At 35.5% G+C, this 27649-nt stretch overlaps 1 protein-coding gene across 4 annotated transcripts in view; it reads left to right on the top strand.

Annotated features, from left to right (window-relative positions):
* The window catches only part of LCOR (ligand dependent nuclear receptor corepressor), a gene marked incomplete at its 3' end in the record, with an annotated part of 135034 nt that overhangs the window by 86229 nt on the left and 21156 nt on the right, over positions 1-27649 (top strand). For 2 of the 4 annotated variants that reach the window (XM_080822497.1, XM_080822498.1), the window contains exons 5-7: positions 8914-9046; positions 14061-14348; positions 17464-17557. In XM_080822497.1, the coding sequence (XP_080678623.1) occupies positions 14111-14348; positions 17464-17557 (332 nt within the window). In that variant the 5' untranslated portion in view covers positions 8914-9046; positions 14061-14110. Of the gene's footprint in view, positions 1-8913; positions 9047-14060; positions 14349-17463; positions 17558-20116; positions 24169-27649 lie in introns of those variants that run through there. The other 2 variants (XM_080822500.1, XM_080822499.1) reach the window with 2 other exon arrangements.

The raw sequence follows: 27649 nt of genomic DNA, 5'->3' as shown, positions 1-27649 counted from the left end.
ACAGAATCACCTGTAGCTGTGAACAAACTAGTCTAGGGGGACCAATTCGTGAATTCTGAAGGAAGCAATTCCTAGGGGATATAAGTTCCAATTCATATCTCCAACTTTATTCCTATTATGTTCTGAGCCAACAACTTGTTCTTTAATAAGTAGGGATAATAACTGGTTTTTTATTTACAGAAAAGTATGTCACTTTTTTTTTTTTTTTGCCATACCATACATAATGACTCCTTTTCTTTTTTTTTTCTTTTTTAAAGAATTTTTAAAAGATTTTATTTATTTGACAGAGATCACAAGTAGGCAGAGAGGCAGGCGGTGGGGGGTGGGAGCAGGCTCCCTGCCAAGCAGAGAGCCTGATGCAGGATTTGATCCCAGGACCCTGAGATCATGACCTGAGCCGAAAGCAGAGGCTTAACCCACTGAGCTACCCAGGTGCCCCATAATGACTCTTTTTAAAATTCAGATATGAGGGAGGGGAAATGGCATTAATTTACTCTCTTCGTATCTCCTGGCTATTGTGTTAACTTTATTAGCTCTGTGTCATAGGAACTTTTTTCTTGGTGGTTCATTTAATTTTGGTATATAGTATGTACAGTGAAGGAGTATGACCTATATTTTATTTGTACATCATTGCTATAAATTTGGTTTTAAGATTTTATTTATATGAGGGAGAGAGAGCAGGGTGGGAGCACAGGGAGAGGAAGGAGAAAAGAATTTCAAGCAGACTCTAGTAATCATGGAGCCTGATGCAAGCTCGATATCATGACCTGAGCTGAAACCAAGAGTTGGACACTCGGAGAGGAAGGAGAAAAGAATCTCAAGCAGACTCTGCTGATAATGGAGCCTGATGCAAGCTCAGTATCATGAGCCACCCTGGAGCCCCACATCACTGCTATAAATTTTTAACTTGCTGATCAGATGCAGTCAAAAAAATTATGTGGTATTGTGTTATATTTTTCCTCTTTGGTTATTATTCTGGATAATAAGCGAAATAACCATTTGACTGGTGAAAATTATTATTTTTTTTTGACTGGTGAAAATTATTTTAAAACAACCATTTAAACTCTGGAAATAACTGTCTTAAGGGCATACAGCAAATGGAGAATCATTTGTTCAAAAAAATCTAAATATCAGTAGAAACAGTGGGACCCTGGCATTTGACCTGTGAGCAGGAGGAGCAGACTGTGGGTTCTCTCGTACCTTTTAGCTTCTTGTTGCAGATGCTTGCTTCCGTGCAGCTGAGGTCGAAAAGCCTAGCACTCCCTTCATTCATTCATCCTTTTCCCAGAGTTGGACATCTTGAGAATATTGAGCTTTGGGCCAGGCATCATTCATAAGGCGGAAGTTCTGTGCCAGGAGAGGCAAGTTATCCAGCACCCGCCTCATAAAGCACAGATGTCACTCTGAGAGAAGTTGATCATTGTCCCAGTCCCCTTTTTCTGTGCATTGGCGCAAAGGTTCTTCCAAAGGGAAAGGCAGGCTTTGAGACCGAGAACTCTGTAGCTCTCTTAAGGGAACTGACTTCATTTGGAATAGAGCTTACAAAAAGTTGTTGAAAATGATGAAGTTTTTTTGTGGTGAACAATTAATAGGAAGCTGTTAGATAAATGGTTCTAGTAGCAACAAGTGAAATGGCAGACCAGTTAGAATGTTCACCAGAAAAGAGAGAACCAGGAAAAAAAGATAGCTACAAGAGCCCTCTTGGGATTGGAGTAAGCCTCAAAGACTGGCAAAGAGAGCCTGCTTTTATTGGAATAGAGAGTAGTACATTTCATGCGCCATGGTATTGCAGAAACACACCAGTGAAACAAATTAGTAGAGGCTAACAGGCGGATGTGTGATACCACTACAGGCAGATCAGCAAGAAGCTTGTAAAGGGAAGACCTGAGAAAGAAACTGCCAGAGAGTCTGACTGAACCCACAGTCATTCCTGGTGAACAGGGAGACTGCATGCTCAAGACAGCATCCCCTGAGAAGTCATATCAGAGGCTGCACAGTGCTAGTGACATAGAGTTCAGTGGACGTCGAGATAAAGAAGGACATTTTTTAATGATAAAAAGGTAAATCAATGAGGAAGACATAATTATATCCTTGCATAACAACAGAGCCCCAAAACGCATGAAGTGGAATGTGACAGAAGTGAGGGGAGAAATAGTTCTACAACAATAGTTGGATATATTAATATTGCACTTTCAATAATGGATAAAGCATCTAGGCAGAGGATCAACAAAGAAGAAAGACTTGAACAACACCACGTATCAACTAGACCTAACATGATATTTATGTAGAATGCTCCAACCAAAAAAGAACAAATACTCATTCTTCTCAACTGTACATTGAATATTCTCCAGGAAAAACTTCCTGCTAGTCTTAAAAAAATTAAAGGATTACAATCATATAAAATGTTTTCCCACTACAGAGGAATGATATCAGAAATCAGTTACAGAGGAAATAATGAGAATTCACAAACATGTGGAAATTAAATACCACTTCTGATAATCAGTAGATCAAAGAAGAAATCACAAAGAAAATTAGAAAATATTTTGAGATAAATTAAAGCCAAAACATACCAGAACTTAGGAGATGTAGCCAGTAGCACCTAGACCAGAATTTATAGCTGCAGGTGCCTATATTTAAGAAGTTTTCTGTCAATACCCTTCCTTAAAAGACTAGAAAAAGCAGAGCATACTAAATCCAAAGAAAGTGGAAAGAAGGAAATAATAATGATTAGAGCAGAAATCGATGAAATAGTATGGGAAAATAGAGAAATCAACAAAATCAAAGGTTGGCTCTTTGAAAAGATCTAACAAAATTGATTAAGGTTTTATCTAGGGCTGATCAAGAGAAAAAGACTCAAATTACTAAATCACAAATGATAGAGGAAATTACTAGAAATAAAAAGAATTTAAGGAATAATGTCTATATTTAGCAGATTAGATAATTTCGATGAAATAAGCAAATGCCTAGAAAGACAAAAACTACTGAAACTGACCTAAGGAGAAATGGAAAATCTGAACCAAGCTGTGTTACGGGTTGAAATCTCCCCTCCACCCCAACCACGCCCAAAAAAGATACGTTGAAATTCTCATCCCTGGTACTTCTGAACATGACCTTATTTGGAAATAGGATCTTTGCAAATTGATTAAAATGAAGTTATACTGGATTAGAGTGGGTCCTAAATCCAATGACTGGCATCTTTATAAGAAGAGAGATTTGGAGATTGAGACACACACAGGGAAGAAGGCCATGTAAAGATGGAAGTAGAAATTGGATTTATGCTGTCACAAGCCAGGAAATGCCAGATAGTTGGAAACTACCAGAACCTAGGAGAAAGCAGGGAAGGATTCATTCATAGAGCCTTCAGAAGGAACATGGCTCTGTTGACACCTTCATTGGAGATTTCTGGATTCCAGAGCTATGAGAGAAGTTGTTTTTGTGGTTCCTAAGCCATTCAGTTTGTGGTCATACAGTAGCCCTAGGAAACTAATGCAACCTAGAACAAGTAAAGAGATCAAATTTATAATTTTAAAACTTCGATCAAAGAAAAGCCCATGGCCAGATATCTTCACTGGTGATTTCTTTCAGATATTTTTAAAAGAATTAATACCAGTTCTTCACAAGCTTATCTAAAATATAGAGGAAGACTTACTCATTTTATGAGGCCAGTATTATTTGAATACCAAAACCAGATAGAGAAGTCACAAGAAAAGAACATGTCAGATGACGCTTATTTATACCAACAACACCAATAAAATCCTCAGCAAAATATTAGCAAACCAAATCAAGGGAACATATGAAAACTGTTATATACCCTTACCAAGTGAGATTTATCTCAGGAATGCAAGGTTGGTTTACATCACAAAATCAGTTAATGTAGTACAATGCACATTAATGGGATAAGTGATAGGAATCATATGATCATTACAATGGATGCCCCCCCAAAAGTGACCAGATTCAGTACCTTTTCCTGATAAAAACATGCAACAAACTAGAAATAGAAGAGAAATTCCTTAGCTTGACTTTACGAAAGTATATAGCTATGGTGGAAAGCTGAACAGTTTTCCCCCTAAGATTAGAACAAGACAAGGTTGTCTGCTCTTAGTACTTCTATGCAGTGTTGTACCTGAGGCTCTAGCCTTGGCAATTAGGCAGTAAAAAAAAGAAACCAAAGTTACCCAGATTACAAAAAGTGTATTTGTAGATGACATGATGTTGTATATGGGAAGATCCTAAAGATTCTACAGTACACTATTAGAGTCAGTAAGTTCAGCAAGGTTGTGGAATACAACATTAAAAAAAATGGTGATATTTCTAGACAAATAGCAATGAACAGTCTGAACGTGAAAATTAAAACAGTTCCATTTACAGTAGCACCCAAAGGAATAAAACACTTAAGAATAATTTTTTAAGATTTTATTTATTTGACAGATCACAAGTAGGCAGAGAGGCAGGTGGGGGGGCGGGGAGTGGGGAGCAGGCTCCCTGCTGAGCAGAGAGCCCAATGCAGGGCTTGATCCCAGGACCCTGAGATCATGACCTAAGCCGAAGGCAGAGGCTTAACCCACTGAGCCACCCAGGTGCTCCACTTAAGAATAATTTTAAGAAGGGGCGCCTGGGTGGCTCAGTGGGTTAAAGCCTCTGCTTTCGGCTCAGGTCATGATCCCAGGGTCCTGGGATCGAGCCCCGCATCAGGCTCTCTGCTCAGCAGGGAGCCTGCTTCCTCCTCTCTCTCTGCCTGTCTCTCTGCCTACTTGTGATCTCTGTCAAATAAATAAATAAAATTTAAAAAAAAATAATTTTAAGATGTTTAAGACTTGTACACTGTAAACTGTAAATTTTTTAAAAATGTTGAAATAAAGAAGGTCTGAATAAACTGAAAGATATCTCAATGTTCATGAATTGGAACACACTTAATGTTAAAAAGATAGCATTGCTTCCCAAAATAGCTTGCAGATTCATTGCATTCTCTAACAAGACCCGCTGCCTTTGCAGAAATTGAGAAATTGATCTTAAAATTCATACGGAAATTCAAGAGATGCATGACGAGCCAGAACAATCTTCTAAAAGAAGAGAGAACTTACACTTCCCAGTTTCAAAACTGTCTACAAAACTACCATGATCAACGTACTGTATTACTGGCTTACAGATGGGAAATGTAAATCAGTAGAGTAGAATTGGGTATCCAGAAGTAAGATTTATGGCTAGTAATTCATTTCTTTTCAAAGATGTTTTATTTCTTAGGGAGTGAGTGAGAAAGAGTACAAGCAGGGGAAAGAGGCAGGGGGAGAGGGAGAAGCAGACTGCCAGCTGAGCAGGGAGCCCAATATGAGACTCTATCCCAGGACCTTGGGGTCATGACCTGAGCCAAACGCAGACACTTAACCACTCAGACACTGAGCCACCCAGGCACCCACGGCTAGTGATTCTTGACAAAAGAATTTGGACCTCTTCTAATACCATACAAAAAAGTTTACTTGAAATGGATCATATACCTAAAAGTAAGTTCTAAAACTGTACAACATTTAGAAGAAAACATAAGAGTAAATCTTCATGACCTTGGGTTAGCCACCAGTTTTTTAGATACAATATCAAAGCACAAATGACCAAAAAAAAAAAAAGATCAATTGAAATGTATTAAAATTAAATAATTTGGGGGGTGCCTGGGTGGCTTAGTTAAGCATTTGCCTTCAGCTTAGGTCATGATCCCAGGGTGCTGGGATCATGTCCAGCATCAGGCTCCCTGTTTCTCCACCTCCGTCTCCCTGCTGCTCCCCTGCTTGTGCTCTCTATAATTAATTAATTAAATTGATCCTTAAAAAAATTTTTTTAGCTTTTGTATTGCTGACAGTAGCATCAATGAAATGATCAGCTCACTGATGGCAGAAAATATTTGCAAATCTTACACCTGATAATGGACTTATATCCAGAATATAAAGAAGTCTTAAAACTCAACATTAAAAAGGTAGATAGCCCAATTAAACACTGGGCAAAACATATGAATAGACATTTCTCCAAAGGTATTTAAATGCAGTTAGATGTCCAACATCAGTAGTCATTTGGGAAATAAATCTGAACCATGAGACACCACTTCTTGTGTACTAGAATAGATGTAATGAAAAGATAACAAGTGTTCATGAGTATATGGAGAAGTCAGAACCCTCATTGCTGTTGAGAATATGAAATGGTGTACCTGCTTTGGAAGATAGTTTTGGGTTTTTTTTTAAATTTCCTCAGAATAGTAAACATAATTAAGACATGATCCAAAAATTCCGCTCTGAAATATATATCCAAGAGAAATGAAAATACACATCCACACAAAAACTTGCCCACAAATATTAAAGGCAGTGTTATTTATATCATAGTAGCCAAAAAGTAGAAACCCAAATGGTCCTCAGCCGATGATGAGTGGTAAAACGGGCTATATCCATACAATGGGATGTTGTTTGGAGCTAGAAAGGAAAGAAGTACTGGTACATGCTACAACGTGGTGAACCTTGAAAACATTCCAGGAGGAAGAAGTCACACACACACACACGCACGCACGCACGCACGCGCATGGAAATTGCCCAGTTCCATTTATAGGAAATGCCTAGAATAAGCAGGTCTGTAGAAACAAAAAGTAATAAAGTGGTTGCCTAGGGTTTGGGCAAATGGGAGAATGGGGAGTAGCTGACTGTTAATTTACGGGTTTACTTCTGGGGTACAGAAGTGTTCTAAAATATATTATGGTGATGGTCCCACACCTCTGTGAACCTACCAAAAAAACCATTTAATTTTACACTAAAAATGGGTGAATCGTATGGTATGTGCATTATATCTCAGTAAAACCATTAAAAAACAAAACAAATAGGTGTGACTAATTAATGTGAACCAGTTGAAAGTTATCTATATGTTTCAGAGTCCAGGTTGATTAAATTGGTTAAAACTGTTTAATTGAAGAAAAAACAGGTAGCACCTCCTTTACTGAGTGCTGTTAGTTGCTGTGAGTTGATTTAAATAAGACAGTAGCCTGAATGCAACATTAAACATGGTTGAAATGTAGATATTCTGTGCTCACTTGGGCAGCACATACACTAAAACTGGACCAATACAGAGAAGGTTAGCATGCCCCTGTGTACGGGTGACACACAGATTCATGAGGTGTTCCATATTTTTTGTTGAGCACCAGGTGGTGTTTTTAAGTGTTGAATCACTAAATTCTACACCTGAAACAAATATTACACTGCATATTAACGAGCAGGAATTTAAATAAAAACTTGGGGAAAAAATACACATTTTTGTAAACATGTATGTAGAATCACTGGAACTACACTGTGTACAATTCATCCTTCAACTAACATCTTCTCTCTTTAAAATACAAGTGTTCTAAACATGAAAAATAAACAGATATTCTGCTCAAGGTCTAACTGAACATTGAATGCAGGACTAAGGAGTTAAGTACAATTCATGCCTTGTAATGTCTCATTTTAAAAATCACTAAACAGTGAAATGGCATTAAAGTATAATGCAATTGAGGATTTTATTAGACTCTTTAATACCTATTCCTAATACCTTTTAGATGTTAAATCTGTATCAAACACATTATTTTGTGATTCATTTTCAAAAGTTAATAATTTCTTTAGGACACAAAAGAGAATGTTGGCAAATAAAACTATACTAAAGGTTTTTATAATGATTTATAACACAATATTTTCTTTTTGTGGCAGACAGTATGTCTAATACAGAAATTATGTGGGATGATTTTAGTTTGATTATGCAAGAGAGTTCTTTATGTGAAACTATTTGTAATGTATAATTGATGCTAAATGTGGTGTCAACACAGTTTGGATGTTGGGGGAATCATAAAAAACTGGTTTCAAATATCATTGGGTGTATTTGAAATCTTTAAGAAAACTGTGAATTATAATAGTCTTCAGTGTCTTGCTTACTACTTACTTTTCATTGTGTCAAGGCATGTCCTCATTTTCTTATTTAGAGTACTTTTAGTTTTCCATGACATAAGTAAATGCACATGGTGATACATTGCAATAACTTAAATATGCTGGAACTTAAGGAACACTTAAAACATGAACTTTGCTTTTCTTTACACTTTTATTTTCTATTATCATAGTTCCCTGTTTATTAGCTACAAGAGTAAAAATAAGTGCAAAGGATTAACAACCTAGTCTAGTGCTCGTGCAGTCTGAGAACAGATTCTGGGAATGTTTGGGGTGAGTCTAGTTCAGCATTTTGAAACTTTGTGATCAGGACCTAAATTTTTATATTGTAAACATTTTTAAGCATAAAAAGAAATGTTTACCTTTAGAACATGCAATTACTCTATTTTTGAATTATTTTTTCTAGAGCCAGTTTTAACCTATTAATTTCACAACTCTAAATATTTGGAAGCTGTAGTTTATGAAATAGTATTCTAGGGACAGAATTATAAATTTAGATAACTTTCTCTTTGAGTTTTCCCTTCTTAATGGCTCTTTTAAAAATGTTTGTTTTGTGTCTGGAAAAAACATCTTGAACTTGGAGAGCAAACATGATTCTCAAATAATATTTAGGGTTTAAGGTATCTTTTTGTCTGAGTTGAATTGTGTGTGAACTGTTGCTATGTAGTATAATAAGAACTGATATATTTGAATGCTCAAGAAAAATTTTCCTTTAGTAGTATTAGAGTTTATCTGTAAATTTTAAATAATTCATAAAATAAATAAAAACCACCAAAGTGTATTTTTACATTTACTTCGCTTTTATACTTTCGTGGAGATAAATTTTATTCTGATTTGAAGTTTTTAAAATATTTTAATTGTATTAAACTGATTTGTCTTATCTGTTACTAACATTTGTCTTTGATTTTGCATCTGTGCTTTTGATACTGAATGGGGAAAGATTTCTCTGCAAATATTTCACCAAATATTTTTACAGGGACACTTAGTCGGTCTGGATGAACCAGCTTCGGGAGCTGGGCAAGAAGCTCTGCTTAAACAAGAGCAAGCAAAAATCATTCGATTCGAGAGACAAGCAGAAGAGTTCCTCAATGCAGTCTTTTATAGAAAAGGTTGGTTCTAGTGAAGAATGACATTTAGTATCTGCTTGTCTTATATTAATTTCCTTCATTTTAATGTCATTTTTTAAAAGTCACTTTAAAATATTTTTCTTTATTGATGATATACACTTCATATTCCTTTGGTCAAGTTAAATTTGGAATAGGTAAGGCAACCCCTCTCCCTCATTTTCATTCTGAAGTGATGGTGTCATATAAGTTTTTGTTAGTTAAATAGTTCCTGAAAGTATTATGAACATCTGAAAATTCTAAGGTTTCAGGAGTACAGTATTTTATCAGACAAATATTCTTTTTTTTTTTTTTAAGATTTTATTTATTTATTTTTTGACAGAGATCACAAGTAGGCAGAGAGACAGGCAGAGAGAAAGGAGGAAGCAGGCTCCCCGCTGAGCGGAGAGCCTGATGTGGGGCTCCATCCCAGGACCCTGGGATCATGACCCGAGCCGGAGGCAGAGGCTTTAACCCACTGAGCCACCCAGGCGCCCCCAGACAAATATTCTTATATGGTTATAATTTTAATCACAAATAACCATAAAACCAACTGTATAAAATTTTAGTAATTCCTGACTGAAATTAATTTGGAAAAAAGATGTGAAGTTATATCTTAAAATTAGATTTGCAAGCATCTTTTCCTTGATACAGTCTTGTTTCACTAAAATTTCATTGAATAATTAAAATTGGAGAAAGAAATTCATTATTACATAGTAAAACTTATACCCCATATAAGATGGTATGCAATAGTTCCATCTCTTAGATTTTTCCATTTTTCTTTCTCCTTGAAATTATTGTAGACAGGTTTTACATTTCTTTTCTCTGCCCACAAAGCACAGTTGTCATCAGCTAAGACTTTCAGAAAGTTTCTCTCCATTTTCTATTCTAATGAAGTCTTTACCTTCAGGAAACTCTGAATGGATTTGTATTCCTTAGTTATTTCTTTCCTCTAGTTCCAAATAGAGGTTACTATAAGAAGTTCTTTTAAAAAGTTTCCTACAAACTCCTCATAATCCTGAATATTCCTTATTTAATCTTCCAGCAGACTCAATGATTTATACATTCCAGTTTACACCTCTTGTTCTTCTGGGAATTCCCTCCAAAGTTAGAAGGGTGATTTTTCCCTGTATACTGGTTGAAAGTCTGATAAATGCTATTCTAATTGGTTGTTTACAGTTGGAGATCAGCTGATGTTCTGCTTAATGTGGTCAATATTTTCAAAATGGAGTGTGAAGTCAGGTGTCACATTAAGGAGTGAAGATTTTTGTTTTCTGTGGCACTTTTTGTCCTTCCATCCTCACTTCTCTTTTAATCCTCTCAAGTACCCTCTGACCTAAAGCTCCCAACTGAGGCTCCCATGCCTACTTTATCTTCGCTTTAAAGTACACTGAGTTCTAAAATTATGTTCAAAATAGTAATTGACTTAGATTTACAAACATTTGATTGTTTTATTAAAGTAATTCACATTTAAAGTATAAATGATAGATCAGTTCTGTCAGCTTATTAACAAAATAAAACATCTTTACAGTTCCTTTGTTGTTCTCTACTTCAGGATGTGTACTGAGTCATGGGTCTAATTCTGCAGCAAACTTCATTATTTGAAAAGAGGAACTCCTGTCCCTAATATACACGGAGAAAGAACTTTTCATGTACTCTTTGCTTATAGGGAGTTAATAAAGTCAATCATAAGCATATTCTGAAAGAGAATTCTAGCCGCTTTCTCTGCTAGTCCTATCCCTTTGTCATGTAGGCATAACTTAAAGTTCTTAAAAGTTTTCTTACTTAAACATTAAACTTCTGGGCACATGAGGGAATTTTTACCTCAGAGTCAGTCTTAGGGTAGACTTTAAGAGATGAGAATCCTCTGAAATTGTATGTAAAGTTTTGTATTTGTATACTGGTGCATGATGCTCAGAAAAAAGAAGTATTGCTTTGTTATTGGAAGTTCCTTCCTCCTTGTTTTATGCATTAATATTGTTATTTTTAGATAGTATATTAATCTTCATGAAAATGTGTCAAAGGTGACCATTAGTACTCTTCAGGTTATACCAAAAATGTGCTAACATGAAGAGCAATGATAGGCAATTTAGTCTGAAGGGGATTTTTTTTTTTTAATAAATAGTTCAGAGATTTGGATTTAGTTGTTAATAAGTATTGCAAATGAATGTTTTTTTGTTTGTTTGTTTTTTTCTCGGGAGGAAGGAGGAAGGACAGAGGGAGAAAGAACATCTTAAGCAGGCTTTATCCCCAGCTTAAGATCCATGAGATCATGACTTGAGCTGAAATCAGAAGTTGGATGCTTAACTGACTGAGCCACTCAGCCACCCCCAAAATTTTGTTTTAAAATAATTGAGCATGGAAAGGTACTGTAAGCTAAGTAGGAACATAGATGTAATAAAAGTAGGCTTTTGTGGTATGGACTTTATGATAAATTCCAGCTTATGAACAGTATATCTTCTAAAGCTGTCATTATCATATTCTTTCAGCTTGCTTTGTCACTTGTGTTAGAAAATTTGACACTTTCCTGAAAGAGTTTTTTTAATTTTTAAAATTTTTATTTTGAAGTTTAAGATTTTGAGAGAGAGCACGTGTGCACATGCATGCACACGAGAGTGGGGTTGGGGGAGGAAGAGTCAGATGATCAATCAACTGACTCTGAACCACCCTGGCACCCCAGATTTGCATTTTTAAAACACACAGGTGGCTGGTAATGTAGCATTTACTTGTTTTCCTGTCGTTTTAATTTTGATTTGATTTGTTGTTTTTATTTGACTCAGTTGTGCATGTCCCTCAAGGCATATCTAGGTTTATAGAAGTTGTGTTTTAAGTAAGTGAAAGAATGAAATGTGTTCAGGAAACTTCAAAAGATGTAAAAATTCACATGCCAGAGATGTCCTCAATCTGTGAATATGAATTGTGCTTTATGATTATGTTCTTCATTCAAAAAAGAGGCAAGACAGACTGCAGCCATTTAAAGCTCAGAGATAGCAATTTATGGTCTTTATCCTAAAATCTCTTGACTCTTCACAAATCGGTTAATTACATTTATGAATCTGGTTGACCAGATATCTCATAAATTCATTTTGCTTCCTATTTGGACACTTTGTTCTTCGAGTGTTACTGGGGATAGGAAGATACACTAATATATTAAAACTTGAAATTATATGCAGTCTTTAATTTGGAGGATGGATCTTAAGTGGAAAGTTAAATTAATATGAACATGAATATTTAGTGGATAGAGAGATTTAAACAGTGTGTGGCTAAAATATTTATTAAAACATTTAAGGAACTCATTAGTGGTTGCAGTAATTTCTGAACTTTACCTAATTGAACACCTCAATTCTTAAACCGCGTAGCATACTCTATAGAGAAGAAACGTAGGGTTAGAAATACTTGTTAGTAGAACAGAAATGTTACTGTTGGTAAAGCAAACCTCATTAGACTTCAGAGAATTAAATATTCTGAGTTTAGACTATCTTCTGGTATTGAATGTTATCTTTCAAAGAAACAGAAATTGTTCTTAGGAGTCCCATGAGGTTTTGATGGGGTGTGTGTGTGTGTGTGTGTGTGTGTGTGTGTGTGTGTTTACTGTGGAGATTTTAGATTGTAATTGTAATAAGTCATTTTTCTCTAAATTTATAAAGCAACCTAATTCCCTTCCAGCTCCAGCTGTATTATGGGTAAAGTAATTTACCTTCTATAGTTAAATCTTTAAAAGACCAAGGAAACTCAGGTTTTCTGAGAACTGTCTTCTAAAACCTCTGACGTGTGGTGGGGAAGTAGAGATCACGGGTGGAACATTAAGATCACGGGGAGAGTTTTATTCAGAGGTCTATACCACTAACCATCTATACAAATTTGAAGAGGCCACTTATTCTTTAGAACATTAACTCCATTTGTCTAAAGAAAAACAAAACCTGATGAGGATTGATTGATTGAACTGATCCATTTATTACTCAGCTAATATGAATGCATTCTTTATATCAGGCAAGATTAGGTGCTGAGTGTACAGAGGTAAACAAACATAATCTGCTCTTGACAAGCTTAGTCTCCCTGAGAGTATGGTGGAGATGTGATGACATAGTCATACCAAACATTTTCGCTTTGATTTTCCCCTATTTGACCTTCAAGGTCCCTTCCAGTGCTAAAAGTTCTATGATTTAATTAATTCATATGTTTTAAAAATTAACATTGATTTGAAATTGATAACTTAGGTGTTTTATTTCATTATTTCACTAGCTGTTTAATGATTGGTAGAGTATATTTAAGGAACTCATGGAAAATGTATGGGCTTAAGCTTTTGAGATTTGGCATTTAACTCCTAGCCTAGGGGTTCTAAAATTGTGGTCCCTCAACCAGTTGCATCTAAAAACTTACTAGAAATGCCAGTCCTTGAGCTCACCCTAGAACTGCTGAATGAATGACTCTGGGGATAGGATCCCACAGTCTGTTTTTATAAGCCCTCAAAGTTATTCTAATGAGCCTGAAAATGGGAGGCTATTGCCCCAGTCCACCATGGATCTTATATTAAGTATCTCCTTTTATAATTTTGATATGCCTTCAGATTTGAACAGAAAGTAAATTTAACACTCATGAACTAAGTAATCCATTCTTCAACAATTCAGGAAGAAGTAGCTGAGGAAAGGTCTAGGAGAAACCAAAAATGATCTATAGGTGGTAAACAGAGGGGTAATTATCTCATAAAAGAAGGGTTTGAGATTTCTGTATCAGGTAAGTGATTCTTGCCCATAAGATACACTATTTGTTGTCCCTTTATTTAATTTTGTAATATTGAGGGGGTGGTGTTTAGAAATGATTTTATGAAAATTTTATTTTTAAAAATCTGGAACTCAAGCTTAGAGATTAAAAATATAATTCTGAGAGGGAATACTACTTTTAGGGTATTGCATTATAAGAAAAAAGATAAAATGAAATTTTATGTTTGCTTGAAAGCTGTCTTTTTTTTTTTTTAAAGTACATTGTCCCAATTTAAAAGTAAATAAATCTTTGTTTACAGACAGTCCCTGGGTCTCCGACCCCAATATTCCCCTAGTGGCCCGTGAGATCATGCAGCGAATGATCCAACAATTTGCTGCTGAATATACCTCAAAAAATAGCTCTACTCAGGACCCCAGCCAGCCCAATAGCACAAAGAACCAAAGCCTGCCGAAAGCATCTCCAGTCACCACCTCTCCCACGGCTGCAACTACTCAGAACCCTGTGCTCAGCAAACTTCTCATGGCTGACCAAGACTCACCTCTGGACCTTACTGTCAGAAAGTCTCAGTCAGAACCTAGCGAACAAGGTATGGTTTGATGTCAAGGTCTCCTCTGTCCAATCAGAATACTTTAATTTGGGGACAAAAAAAATTATTGGCAATTAGGGCACCAATAACAATAATAGGATAAAAACTAACGTGATTCTTAAATTATTCCTGACTCTGCAGTAATAGAGAAGAAGTACAGATAAAATGGCTACGTTATGTATCAGTAGTACGTAGTCATGATTAATGTACCACCCAGGAAAGTTAGGTGGTTACAGTTGTTGCTGCTGATCTTTTTTTTTTTTTTTTTTTTTTTTTTTTTTTTTTTTTTAAGATTTCATTTATTTATTTGACAGAGGGAGACACAGCAAGAGAGGGAACACAAATGGGGAGTGGGAGAGGGAGAAGCAGGCTTCCCGCTGAGCAGGGAGCCCAATACGGGGCTCGATCCTAGGACCCTGGGATCATGACCTGAGCCAAAGGCAGACGCTTAACTACTGAGCCACCCAGGCACCCCAGTGCGATCTTTAATTTACTTGATATTTATATGAGTATTTTATGCCTCCAAACCTTTGCCATATCCCTTGTTTTTAAAACCCCTATGAAAAATTAAGTTTTCCCCCATCCATCAGTGTTCTAGGATTAGCACCTGAGAAATAAGTATGTCTTATTCGGCAGAAGTTATACTGTGCAAATGAAATTATAAGGCAAGACTATGTATTGTTTGCATTTTTAAAAAAAGAAACTTCTGGGATTAGATACAGTGAGGAAGACATTAGACACACCAGGTGGTTCAGTGTATTCAGTATTTTATAAATACACAAACACATCCATCCATGCATATGCTGTATTATGAGCTAACCTTAGAATATTTCCAAAAGGTAATTTTAATTGATGAGGATCCTGATTAAGGGAAAAGGTTAAGAAGTTACCAGTTTTGCTTAGAACATATTTTTTGAATTTATGAAAAGTTTACTCTCTTAAATAGATTTAATATTTTTGTTGCTTTATGATCTCATTTTACCTTTAATTTCACGAAGATGAAATGAGTATTTGAATTCTGCCATTGGTGATATCTATTCTAATAAGACTTCCTTGTCACAGAAATCTCTTAAGAGTGTGCAGAAAGTTATGAGATGTGTAGATTTATTGGTGAGAAATACAAGTTCATTTTGCAAAAAGTTTAATGCATTATTAAATCTCTGCAAGGACTTTCTTCTGCTTATTGTAAGTAATTTAAGAGGGATTTATACTTAATGGACCGGCTTTAGTGGTTTATTAAAGAATGTATTTTTGAATTAGTAGTTTTTGGTTCTTTTTTTTTTTTAACTGGTTATGGGTAATGAATAGCAATCACAATCTTATAATTCTGAGAGATTTCCTGGTAGAACTCCTCATTGTCATATGTTCACATCAGTCAGTGTACTTTTACTTTCGGTTACCAAAAGCCAAATTGTGCTTTTCTGTGCTTCTTATTTCTGTTGAAGATTATCTTTACCAAAGATTGGTAGCTTTCATTAAGAAATTCTTTGCTCAGAATATTGCCTTAAAAACTTCAGTTGAGGAGAATGACAGTGTAGAGGTTGTATTTAAAGGATTAATGGTGGAGATTAACATAAAAAGATACCACCTAGTCTAATTTAACTTCTAGGTGGTGCTATGCTTAAGAGATATGTTGTACTAATGGTACGCTCTTGTCAACAGAAATTGAAGCCAGATGACAGGATTATAGTGTATAGTCTTTAAGTGAAACAAAATTTTAGAAATGATATTTCCCAAATGAATTTTCAAGTGTTTCCAATGAAATCACAGTATATTTAGTATATTTAAGTAGACTTAAAATACATTGCCTGTTTGATTAGACAGACTTGGATGTCTTAAATAATAGTGTCTTTGGTTGGAAATATTTTAAGCAGTGTATTTACTTGTTAGATGTCTCATTAGGTTAAGATGTCTAAAAGGACACTTGGTTCTATAAAATTACAGTTATATTTTTAGAAATATTAGTAACTCTAAAGGACAACACTTATTCTGTATGAGTGTGGGATTTTTGGTTTACAAACTCAACGTATTTATTTCTAACACCATGAAATCAGGAGTGACAGTGTCCTCAGACACAAGTCCTATGTAGATCCTATATTGGGGCAGTTTTTAACATAACTGGATAGAAAGTCCTCTTTGCTGACCAACTGAAAATCAGAGGCATGGAGTATTAGCTTACTTTGTTAATTTTGGACAGAATGGCAGCTTTAAAAGTTGTCCAGATGATGAGTTTTCCTTTTTAGACATGTCTGTTCGGGAAAAAAGTCTTTGTGGGAAAAGAAGGTCTTCTAATTTTTTGTTTTATAGTGGGAATTTGTTATGTGGTCTAGCTTCAGTTAAAAAAAAATGGCTAAAACATCTAGGTTGTCATCAGTATCAAGACTGTTTCATTCTTTCTTTCCCTAAAATTTGCTCACTAGTTTGTAATGGCTTATTAATTGAAAAACCTTGCTTTTATAGATACCAAGAGTTTCTGCAGATTTTTTCCAAAAGATTGTCCATATACAGAGTTTTTTTGCAGATGTATCTAAACAGTAATTAGGACACATGAAAATTATAAACAGTTAATATCCGATTCATCTTATAGACTATTTTGTATATACATGTAATTTAACCATATAAACATATTTTTAAATGATTTGTGTTATAAAATTTTCTAAATCCAACTTATATACTTATAGTGTTTTGGGTAGACTTAGCTCTTGAAGAGTTTGGTTTTATAATTTGTATGATGTGGCATTAAAACTCACATGCTTTGATAAAGGTGAAGTTAGAAAACTGAGTCTAACAGTTCTGTTACAGAACTTAATACTATGTAAACTGCGATTTCTGTTACCTCACTATATCCTAACATGTTCAGTGATATGCTATACCTTTTCTTTTGCCCTACTAATAAAATATTTAACCCTTGGAGATACTAGCTCAAGCTTTGCTAAATGTATGTCACTGTAGGAGGGAAAATAGTCCTGATTCTTTAATGAACTGACTTCATAACTTCATGGCTAGTGTATCTGCATGGTTGACTGGGCCTGTTGCTTTGTCATTTTTTGGTCTATTCAGTCCACATTTGTTCCTAGTTTTTAATATCCTCAGGTGTTTGTTTGTGTCTCTACAGACGGTGTACTTGATCTGTCCACTAAGAAAAGTCCATGTGCTGGCAGCACTTCCCTGAGCCATTCTCCAGGCTGCTCCAGTACTCAAGGGAACGGGTAAGGGAAAATATTTGTAGCCTTCCACAGTTTTATAGGGGGGCAATTTATCAAAGATTGGTATTAATCTCCATTGTATGTTTTAAAAATTAAGCCTTCAAAGTAACACTCTTGTAAGTGGGCCTTTGGTAAATTACTTGGTCCATCTCTCAAGTAAAAGCTCAATCTGTGAAGTCCAGAATTGACTAGGGTAAATGAGTTTTGCCCAGTCACTTCAAGTAGTGAGTGAATAAAAATATGGCAAGAATGTCTTTGGCCTTTTTGTTGTTGAATGTTTGAGAGTGGGAAACCCAACCTAAATAACTCCAGGGTTCAGATGTAAGGCAGTATTATGTGTGCTGAAGTTGTTGAATGAAAATTGGGCTCCAGTACTTAACTGGGTATCTCTAATGAAGTGCGTGGGTATGTGGGAGCTGTTCGTTTTTTTCTTGTTTGTTTTGGTTTGATTTGGTTTGGTTTGGTTTCATTGTTGATTTGAACTGCAGTTTTAACACTGTGGCAGTTCAGAAAATGTAATTGTATGTATTTTTTGTTTTTTAAGTGGTTAAAACTATAGAAGTTGGGATAACCATCGTATGGTACCAAGAGATTATTACATGCTCAGTTTTGATAACTCTTAGCAAATTAAAGTGAATTTTCTGACCACCTAATTTTATAGTGTAAGAATTGTCTGAATTCTCTCTGCATGTACATAGAAGCCATTTAGAAAAGTCAGGTGTTAATGAAGACATTTAAATACCATATTGGGAAGGATTTCCATAAAATTGTATTGTAACCAAAAATCAACTTCATATATGAAAAGTAACTTTGGTAAGTTAAATTAGTTAATATGTAGGTTTATTTAACTTTCAGAGTACCAACATAGGAAAGTTATTTAGATGTTAAAGGAATAAGTACACACTAAGTGGGCTAACCTTTTTCAACTTATTCTTAATTACCTTCAAATTGAAGAATTCCTTTACTGACTCCTAAAATGCTGCCTTTATTTTTTCTAAAATTCCATCATTTTCTTTTTTCTCTCCTCCTCTATTCAGTCTAAAAGTAACTTACTGATTTAATGCAATTTGCATAGTTTACTAATCCTTTTTTTCTTAAGCCCTTCTTTTCACTATAGTTTATATTAGATACAAGTCATTATGGTCCCAAATCATTGGGTTCCGTTTATATATCAGAAAACTTGAATTGTGTGATTAAGGACACGTGTAGGAGAATCCTAAGTGTGGTGTGCATAAATGAATCCCTTGCTTAAGATTTTCTTTAAACTTGACCACCAAGTTCCATGCATAATATGGTTGAAGTTGCTGTGGTTTACCCCTCTGAATGGAAAGTGTTTTTTGTGTGGTATTGTTTTCTGGAAGACAAAAGCACCTACAAGACTGCCCATCTTTTAGTTGAATATTCATTGTTATCTTTATTATGTTATTTACTGATAACAGCACAGAATCCCTGTAGACTTTTGGAGAACATAGATGGTTTATCATTATTTCTTCAGAGTTCCACTTTTGTGCCTAGTAAATGTAATTATTACCCTTGGGCATGCTTTACCAGTTGCCAGTTTTATCATTGATAGTATTTATCTATTGTGAAAATGGAAACCTTATGAATTAACTTTGTGGAAGTAGTTGACTTTTTAAAATTATTTGAAAGCTATCCACTTAAAATTTCAAAATTGATGCTTAATATTTTAAGAAGAGACACTTTTAACTAAAGAAAACTGCTATAAATTGCTTGCATACCTCTGACGGTAATTACTTTGAGTAGAACTTAAGGAACAAAGTTTGGGGAACATAAAGGGCAGTTTCTTTAAAGATTGGATTACTTCAAATGGAAAATTAGTGGTACTCGTGTCTGCAGCTAATAGTGTTTTAAAATGAAGAAGTGTGGTAAGTTATAATGCGATGGGTATTTTGATTTGTTTTGGTTTGGGTTTTTCCCCCCTTGGGGCTGGTAGCCATATTTTTTTTTCCCAAGCAAAATAAGAAATGTTATTTGAACGTGTTTGGTTTTTGATAATGAACATCAACTTTGTTTGTGGGATAAATGAGCAGTTATCTATGGGTTCCACCACTGTAAATGGTTCCAGTTTTATAGCTGGTTGTCATGAATGTTGAATATGTTGCATTAAAATAAATAATTTGGCTTACTCTTTTATTACTGTACTTGTTTAGTGGTAACGTCACATTGGTAACACAATTCTGTGTAGATCTTTGGAGACTTGATGATTACTTTGTAATTAATAATTAAGGTGCTATTTTCAGACAGTTGCGCGAAACTTTTTCTCCGAAAATTTGTGAACCCAACCAGAGACCAGCTGACAGGTTTAATTTTTCTTTGCCCAAAAAGCTCCTGGTTTTTTTTCTTTTTTCCTTTTTCTTTTTTTGTGAACAAGTTCTAAAACTAACTGCCGAGACAATTTTTTTTTAATTTTAGAGAAAAATAAATAAATAACACAAAGTGATGTTACCCAAGCAAGGCCTTCTAATAAAGGAGTGGTCCCCTCACCCATCCCTCCCTACCTGTGCAAGTCCTGCTCACATCAGTTTCCTTCCATCCAATTAGGCGACCTGGGAGACCCAGCCAGTACCGCCCAGACGGACTTCGGAGTGGTGATGGGGTACCTCCAAGAAGCTTACAGGATGGAACCAGGGAAGGTTTTGGACACTCCACATCACTCAAAGTTCCATTGGCTCGATCCCTGCAGATTAGTGAAGAACTACTGAGCAGAAACCAATTGTCCACAGCTGCCAGCCTTGGGCCATCTGGATTACAGAATCATGGACAACACTTAATATTATCCAGGGAAGCCTCTTGGGCAAAACCACATTATGAGTTCAACCTCAGCCGTATGAAGTTCAGGGGAAATGGTGCACTCAGCAACATCAGTGACCTTCCTTTTCTTGCAGAAAACTCTGCCTTTCCAAAAATGGCACTTCAAGCAAAACAAGATGGAAAAAAGGATGCGAGCCATGCATCGCCTGTAGATTTAAAGATACCACAAGTTCGAGGAATGGATCTTTCTTGGGAGTCTCGCACTGGTGATCAGTACAGCTATAGCTCTTTGGTAATGGGTTCACAAACGGAGAGCGCGCTTAGTAAAAAGTTAAGGGCTATTCTTCCAAAACAAAATAGAAAAAGCATGTTAGATGCTGGACCCGATTCTTGGGGCTCAGATGCTGAGCAGTCTACCTCTGGACAGCCATATCCCACATCGGATCAAGAAGGAGACCCTGGCTCCAAGCAGCCTCGGAAGAAAAGAGGGCGTTACAGACAGTACAACAGTGAGATACTGGAGGAAGCAATCTCAGTGGTTATGAGTGGAAAAATGAGTGTTTCCAAAGCTCAGAGTATTTATGGGATTCCCCACAGTACACTGGAGTACAAAGTAAAGGAGAGGCTGGGCACTTTGAAAAACCCTCCAAAGAAAAAGATGAAATTAATGAGGTCGGAGGGGCCAGATGTTTCTGTAAAGATTGAATTAGATCCCCAGGGAGAGGCAGCACAAAGTGCAAATGAATCAAAAAATGAGTAGGAATACTGTAGAGTGCCAATTACTGTACAAACTGGGTGAGCACTACTGCATTGTTCAGCTATCATTGCTTACACCTAACTTCATTTACTGTGACACTTGTTTCTTTGCAGAATTTGCATTGACTTGTGTATACAGAGGTGAAGGGTGCATTCTGAATGTTGCATATTTTAAAATTTTCATGTGCAGTATGGCTCGGGATATTGTTTGGCCTTTTTGCATGTTTCTCTACAAAAGAGAATTGAGTTACCTCACAGAGAACAGATACATGGAAGTGGACTCCTTGCCTGTAGAGCCTGCATGCTTTTCTTTCTTTTTTTTTTTTTTTTTTTAAGTTATATTTGCCTTTATTTAAAAAAAAAAAAAAAAAAAAGGAAAAAAGCCCCCTTTTAGAAACCACCTCTGTCATACTGGGAGCTTTATCATTACAAATTGGAAAACCATCTTATAAAATCATTCATGTTTCTCTTCTACATTTCACCTAATTGAAGGATTAAACTAAAGAAAAAAGTCCTAGGAGCAATGAACCTTTGAATTAAAAAAAATCTGGTTATTCAGTGATATGTAATTATTTAGGTCAATTTACATTTTATGATTTTCTTCTATTAAATTTACTTAACAAATCAGCAATCTGTTTAGTGCTCACCCAGTAGGAGGGGAGGTGGAAAATGTGCACACACTACCTTCAGAAATGCTTCGGTTAATTACTTTGTAACACTACCTTTGCTGTAATTTTATTTGGTATTTTCTAAGGGTAGAATTTGGTCTCACCAACAAGTGAGGATATAGCCTTATCTCATGGAGGACGAGCTCCGTTCTTACTCAGGAGCAGTCAGGGTACATTACATAAAACAATAGAGGATGCCTCATTTTAACAAACTAAGTTTCTTTGTATTCTTAAAACCTTTTACAGATTTGATCATATACTAACGACTGGATATCATTGCAGCAACTAGTTTAAAATGTTCAAGATCTTTTTATTGGGAAAAGGGAGAAGTAAGGAAAGAAGTGTGTTTAAGTAATTATAATATTGCAAAAATGGTATCTAGATTTTTACAGCCTCAGTAGTCTGCCCAAATATCCACACGAATGAAGGATACATGTTTGTGGTGAGAGAAAAAAAGAACCCCAAGGTAACCTAACATGATTGAGGTTGCATTTCACATCTAATGATAGTTCAATCAGCAATTGAGCTCAGTAGAATTTCTTTTTTAATTAATCCAGATACTAGATCAAGGGGGGAAGGGTTGTTGTTTAAATTTAATTTGTTGCTTTTCAACATTTCCCTCCCTCCCTCCCTCTCTCCCTTCCTTCCTCCCTTCCTCCCTCCCTTCCTTCCTTCCTTCCTTCCTTCCTTCCTTCCTTCCTTCCTTCCTTCCTTTTTGGCATCCTGTATTCTATCCCCTTCTTACCTTTTTCTGATATTTAGGTGATTTTTATGGTTGTTTAGCACACAATTCAGGACTTTCCAGATCATGTTTATATAAGCACTCCTTGAAAAGCATCTAAACTTTTTTTGAGATGGGCTTTTCAAATTACAGTAATCAAATTCAGAATATTTATTTCCTACAATTTTTTGCCAGATAAATAAAGCCCATGAAATTTAATTTTGCCTTGTGACCAAATTAAAATTACTTTTGGTACAAAAACAAAATCCACACCACATATACCCTATCTAATCTGCTGAGAAAGGTGGTCAGGCCCTTCTAAATGCTTAACCAAAACCAAACAAAAAGTCATTGGAGTTTTTGTGTAAAATAAAATAAGACTTGGAGCATTACATTGAGGCTGATGATTTCAGATAGATACTAAGAGTTTGAAGAGAAGTAGGTCCAGATATTCCCAAGGCATAAATTTTTGCCTAGCAACTTTGGAGCAGTTAATTAGGTTAAGGATAGTTTTCCCTCCGCAGCCTATGTTTTCAAAGGTTAGGCACACCATTGCTGTTATTGAAATACATGCACTGCTCATTCTTGACATAGCCTGGGCTTGGGTTCCTCTTTTGGTTTGGTTATTTTGTGTAGCAGTTTAATCTGTGGATGACTGAGCCTGTTTCCTCTTAGCTTTCTAGTCTCAACAGAAAAAGCAGCTTAGGTTCAGAGCAGTATATGACTCTGCAATATTTTCTAGCCTAGCTAGAAGTTGCAATAAAAATATTTTATGAAATATATGGTTTTCATCTGCAGTTGAAGGAAGTTGTAGAAAGTTTGCTGAAAGCAAAGGGCTAAGCTTGTGAAGGAATGCCTCCTTTGTTCCACACTCAGTAATTTGACACACACAATTAATTGCAACCATGGTATCTTTTTGCCTGATGTTTGGGGTATTTGGTAGCCCAAATTGCTGCAGAAAGGTCCTTTGAGCAATTAATTTGTGCTTGCTTTTATCCCCTCTCAGAAAGGCATCATTAAAGGCCCATTTAAAAATCTGGCCCTAAAAGTTCAACTTTTGTAGTTTTACTGTTCAGAGAGGTTTAATCCTGTGTGGTAGTCTATAAAGTGATGTATGAGTTGAGTTATGTAAATTTTGTCATTGTAGTGTACATGGAGTGATCATTTTACTAACATAAATATTTTCTATGTGTGTTTCAGTGGATGACAATCGAGCAGCAGAAGAATGGTGTGCCTACCCTTTAATGCTGCAGTTTAAATAAGAGAACTTGTATTGTGTCATTTCAGATTGTAGGCTGAGACTTGTAAATAGTGAAAATTTGAGTACTTCTATTATTTGTTTTGGTTAGAAAGTGAATTTAAAAACAAACCAAACTCTAAACTTTCTCAGATTAAAAGTCCTGAGACCTGAAGATTGTAATATTCATGTCTGTGAAGCTTTTAAACATTACACTTGAGATCAGTCATGACTTGATATTCAGGTAAATTTTCTTTTCCAAGAAGCTTTTGAATAAGCATATTTCCTCCAAAGGTCGGTCGGTCTCTTTTTTTTTTTCTTTTTTCTTTTTTGAGTGTAGATTATTTTAAAGCACTAATTGCATTACATTGGTAACTGCAATATAAAATAGCCATTATTGTTTTGTGAAGCATGGTTGAAATTAGATAGTGGTCCCTTTTAAATTTCATGAGCCTCTCAGAAAAAAAAAAATCTTAAAAAAAAAAAAAACAGAAAGCTGCTGAATATTTCAAAAGATATATATTTTACCTTATTGTAGGTTTTGTAAAGTTAGTTGGTAATATTCAGGTGCACTTTTAATGTTAAATTTTGTGTTCAGAGTTCCATTATACCATGTATTTCTTGGAGGTGGCTCATCACATGGCTGGCTGTCAGTCTTGGTGCCGCAGTGATCTTTTAATATTTGATTTCTCTCTTGATTTGCCGCTGTTCTGTATTGGCACTTTCAGTGTAGATATTCTAGTTTGGGGACGTCCTCATAAATGTGTAATAGAGATTGGTCTATTCGCATGCTTAATTTCTGCTAATCAGAGTTTTGCATGGCCCAAACAACAGTTGACCATTTTTATGGTATTGGAAGGTGTAGTTCACAGCTGTCTTTGTCACAAAAGCCTTTTCTCCTCTCATTTTCCAGTAGGCAGATGATGACATTACTCACACTAATGTTAGGAGATGATGTGTTGAAAATCAGTTCTTGCGGGTTTGTTTGTTTGTTTTTTAAATGAGAGAACATTGATATTATAGAGTAGATACGGCACTGTAAAGTCAAAAATACTGAATGATCCTATGGAAGGATATCTAGTTGGTATTTTTATCGTTAGCTTTCTTATTTTTCAGAGAGTTGGGTCATGAAACTTGACAGTAATGTAATGTACTATATTACTAAGTTCAGTAGGCTTTCAAGTGACTCTGAACTATGTGATGAGCTATACACTTTTTTCTGCTCCCCAAATACCATGAAGGACAAGGTCTCTCTTTCAAGAAACATAATTTATATTTGTGTATAATACTTTTTAATACTAAGTTTGTTGTTACTCTGAAGTTTAGGTGTTGCTTGATAAACCTTTGCTGCAGCAGATCATGAATATGAGTAAGGCTTTGTGTGATAATAGGGGTCCTTATGTGAAGTTAATTACTATTCAGTTCTGGTGAGCAAGCTCAACAAGTGTGAAGTGTGTATTAGCTTTATGTGGTACACTTTTACTTTACAATATTGAAGTGCTTTTAGAACTCTGGTTATCTTATAAACCATTACCTCATCCAATTGGCATTTTCATTCCCCAGCATTTTACCTGAGCTATAATATGAGCTATATGGGATCAGATAGTAAAACAATAAGGCACAATGAGACATTTAGTTCCCAATTTTCTGGAGAGAACTCTAAATTAGACTAAAAATGACTACCTGCAAAGGCCCATATCATAACTACCTTCTGTCATTAGGCAGTACTTAGCAACCTTTGAGCTGCTAGTGAGCTATGTGTTCTCCCCCTGCCCAAGTAAGCACATGGTGCAAGGCCTGGTTCTAAGCCTTTGTGATTCTCTTACATTTCACTGACCCGTAATAGTGAAGCTTGGATTCATTGGATTCATTTAGTTATTTTTACAAAACAAATTAATGAGTCAGCCAGTGTCAGAACCTGAAACTATTTTGAGTAGTTATGGAGGATAAATGACTGGTGGGTGTCATTTTCTTTAACAGCTATTGTCCCTATAGATTTAATTTTGAAACCACATATTTTTTCTTTTGTAATTATTCTTTCTTTAAATGCTAGAGGTTGTTTTGTATGAGCCATCCTTTTCTATATATTCAGGTTGCTGTCATTGGTGGTAGAATATGACAATAGACTGAATTGCTCCTCTTAATCTTTTATGGAAGACATTGAAAGTTATAGGTTAAATTTTGACCTTCATTGAAGATAACAAAAATTGTTTTCCTTGTTACCTTTCCATTGTAATTAGGTCTTCATTAATACTGTGGTCAGGCCAGTGTTATTAGAAACTTAATGGCTTTAGCCAAATGGTCCATTTAGGAGACAATTAAAGCTATATAGGGGCTTAAAAAATTGATTGCTTTCCAACTCTGCTGAAAAGGAAAGAAGTATAATTCTGGTACAAGGAATGCAGACCTCCAAAATCATCTTAGTTTTTTATTTGTTTGTTTGTTTGTTTTTGTTTTTGATTCATTCTGTCCTGGAGACTTACAGGATTTGTGAACATGGTGACTGAAGGGAAAATAGAGGAAATTCTCTGCTTGTCCTCTCTCTTGTTCCCAAATAAACTCACAGTTGCCTTTTGAAAAAGCAGACATTAGCCCTGTAGCTGTGTGCCCTAAATGTTATGAAGGAGATGGATGGAGGGTTGTTAAGGAGTAGGAGGGGAAAGTATATAGACTTGAGAAGAGGCTAAAGATTCTGTACTACGATACTAACAATGAGTCACAGGATAGATAATGTGATGAAGTTGGGCCACCTTCATTTTGATAGAAAAATCTTTTAGATGGTTTGAAAATGAGAATCAAGGCTAATTAATATTGATTTGACAATAAAACATGAGTTAATGAGTTAATTCTGCAACTATTTGGGGGGTAATTTTAAGGTTTCCAGTTCATTTAGAGCTGTATCGATAAACACTAAAAAACAAGCACTTTTAGTTAATCATCGATTTATTGGATGTAGCAAATATTATAATCATAATATTTAATCTTTATAGTTTGACTATGGAAATGAACTCTTTACCCCATCTTGAACTGTCTTTGAACAGACTCAAGGTGATCTTTTCAACACTGGAAATGACCCTACACACATACCAAAAAAATCTAAAGCAGTAAGACGTATTTGAAGATCCATACCTCTTAGACTTTTTAGATTTGTCTTGGGAAAGAATTTATGAACCTATAACCAGTATTAGTGCAGTCTTGGGTTCCTTGTTCTGCATAATTGCACCCTTTCTCAGGTATGTCCTGAAAACATAAATTTTAAAATAATCTCTTTAGAGATTAGATTCTCAGTGGATAGTGTGTAAGGGACTGGGGGAGGGGGGTGGGGGGTTGGCCACAGGACACTGACACAGTAGAGCAGGGATTTTTAACATTCAATAGCCAAATAGAATTTCAATCTAGAATATTTTTACCCCCTCAGAGTAAGTGAAACAACATCTGTTATTTGGTAAATACCGGTGCTACACTCCTAAAAGTCTTTTCTTTCATCCAGGTAACTTTTTTTTCCTGCTTGGTGGAAGGGTATATAGTAAACTTTACTGTCACTAGGAAAGCACTTGTCCGAAATGTTTAAAGTACTAGAAAAGGGATAATTCAGCACTTTTTCTGTTACAACACTAAAGTCTTAATTTATCTTCAGAGTCTTAGGTACTGTAAGTTTTAGCGTGATTATTTAAAAATATAAAACATAACTACATTACACGGGGTCAGATCACATTTATATAAATAATTCTTATCTTATTAAAAAAAAAGACAACAACTTTCTGTACCTTTCAAGCAATTCCAAATGATTGCCTCATGTTTCCCATTTCATTAAGCATTTCAGGCTTAAGAATTTGGAATTTGAGAGGAGGTGAGGGGAAAATTCCCCAATATGAGAAATTGTGTCAGACCATTTTAGAAAAATAAATCACTAGGAAAATGGGTAGGGATTCTCTCTCCCT

Source organism: Martes martes (assembly GCF_963455335.1).
Source record: "Martes martes genome assembly, chromosome: 14".
NCBI classification, from domain to species: Eukaryota; Metazoa; Chordata; class Mammalia; order Carnivora; family Mustelidae; genus Martes; species Martes martes.
Note: the sequence above shows the minus strand (reverse complement) of the source record. Positions and strands in the feature narration are given on the sequence as shown.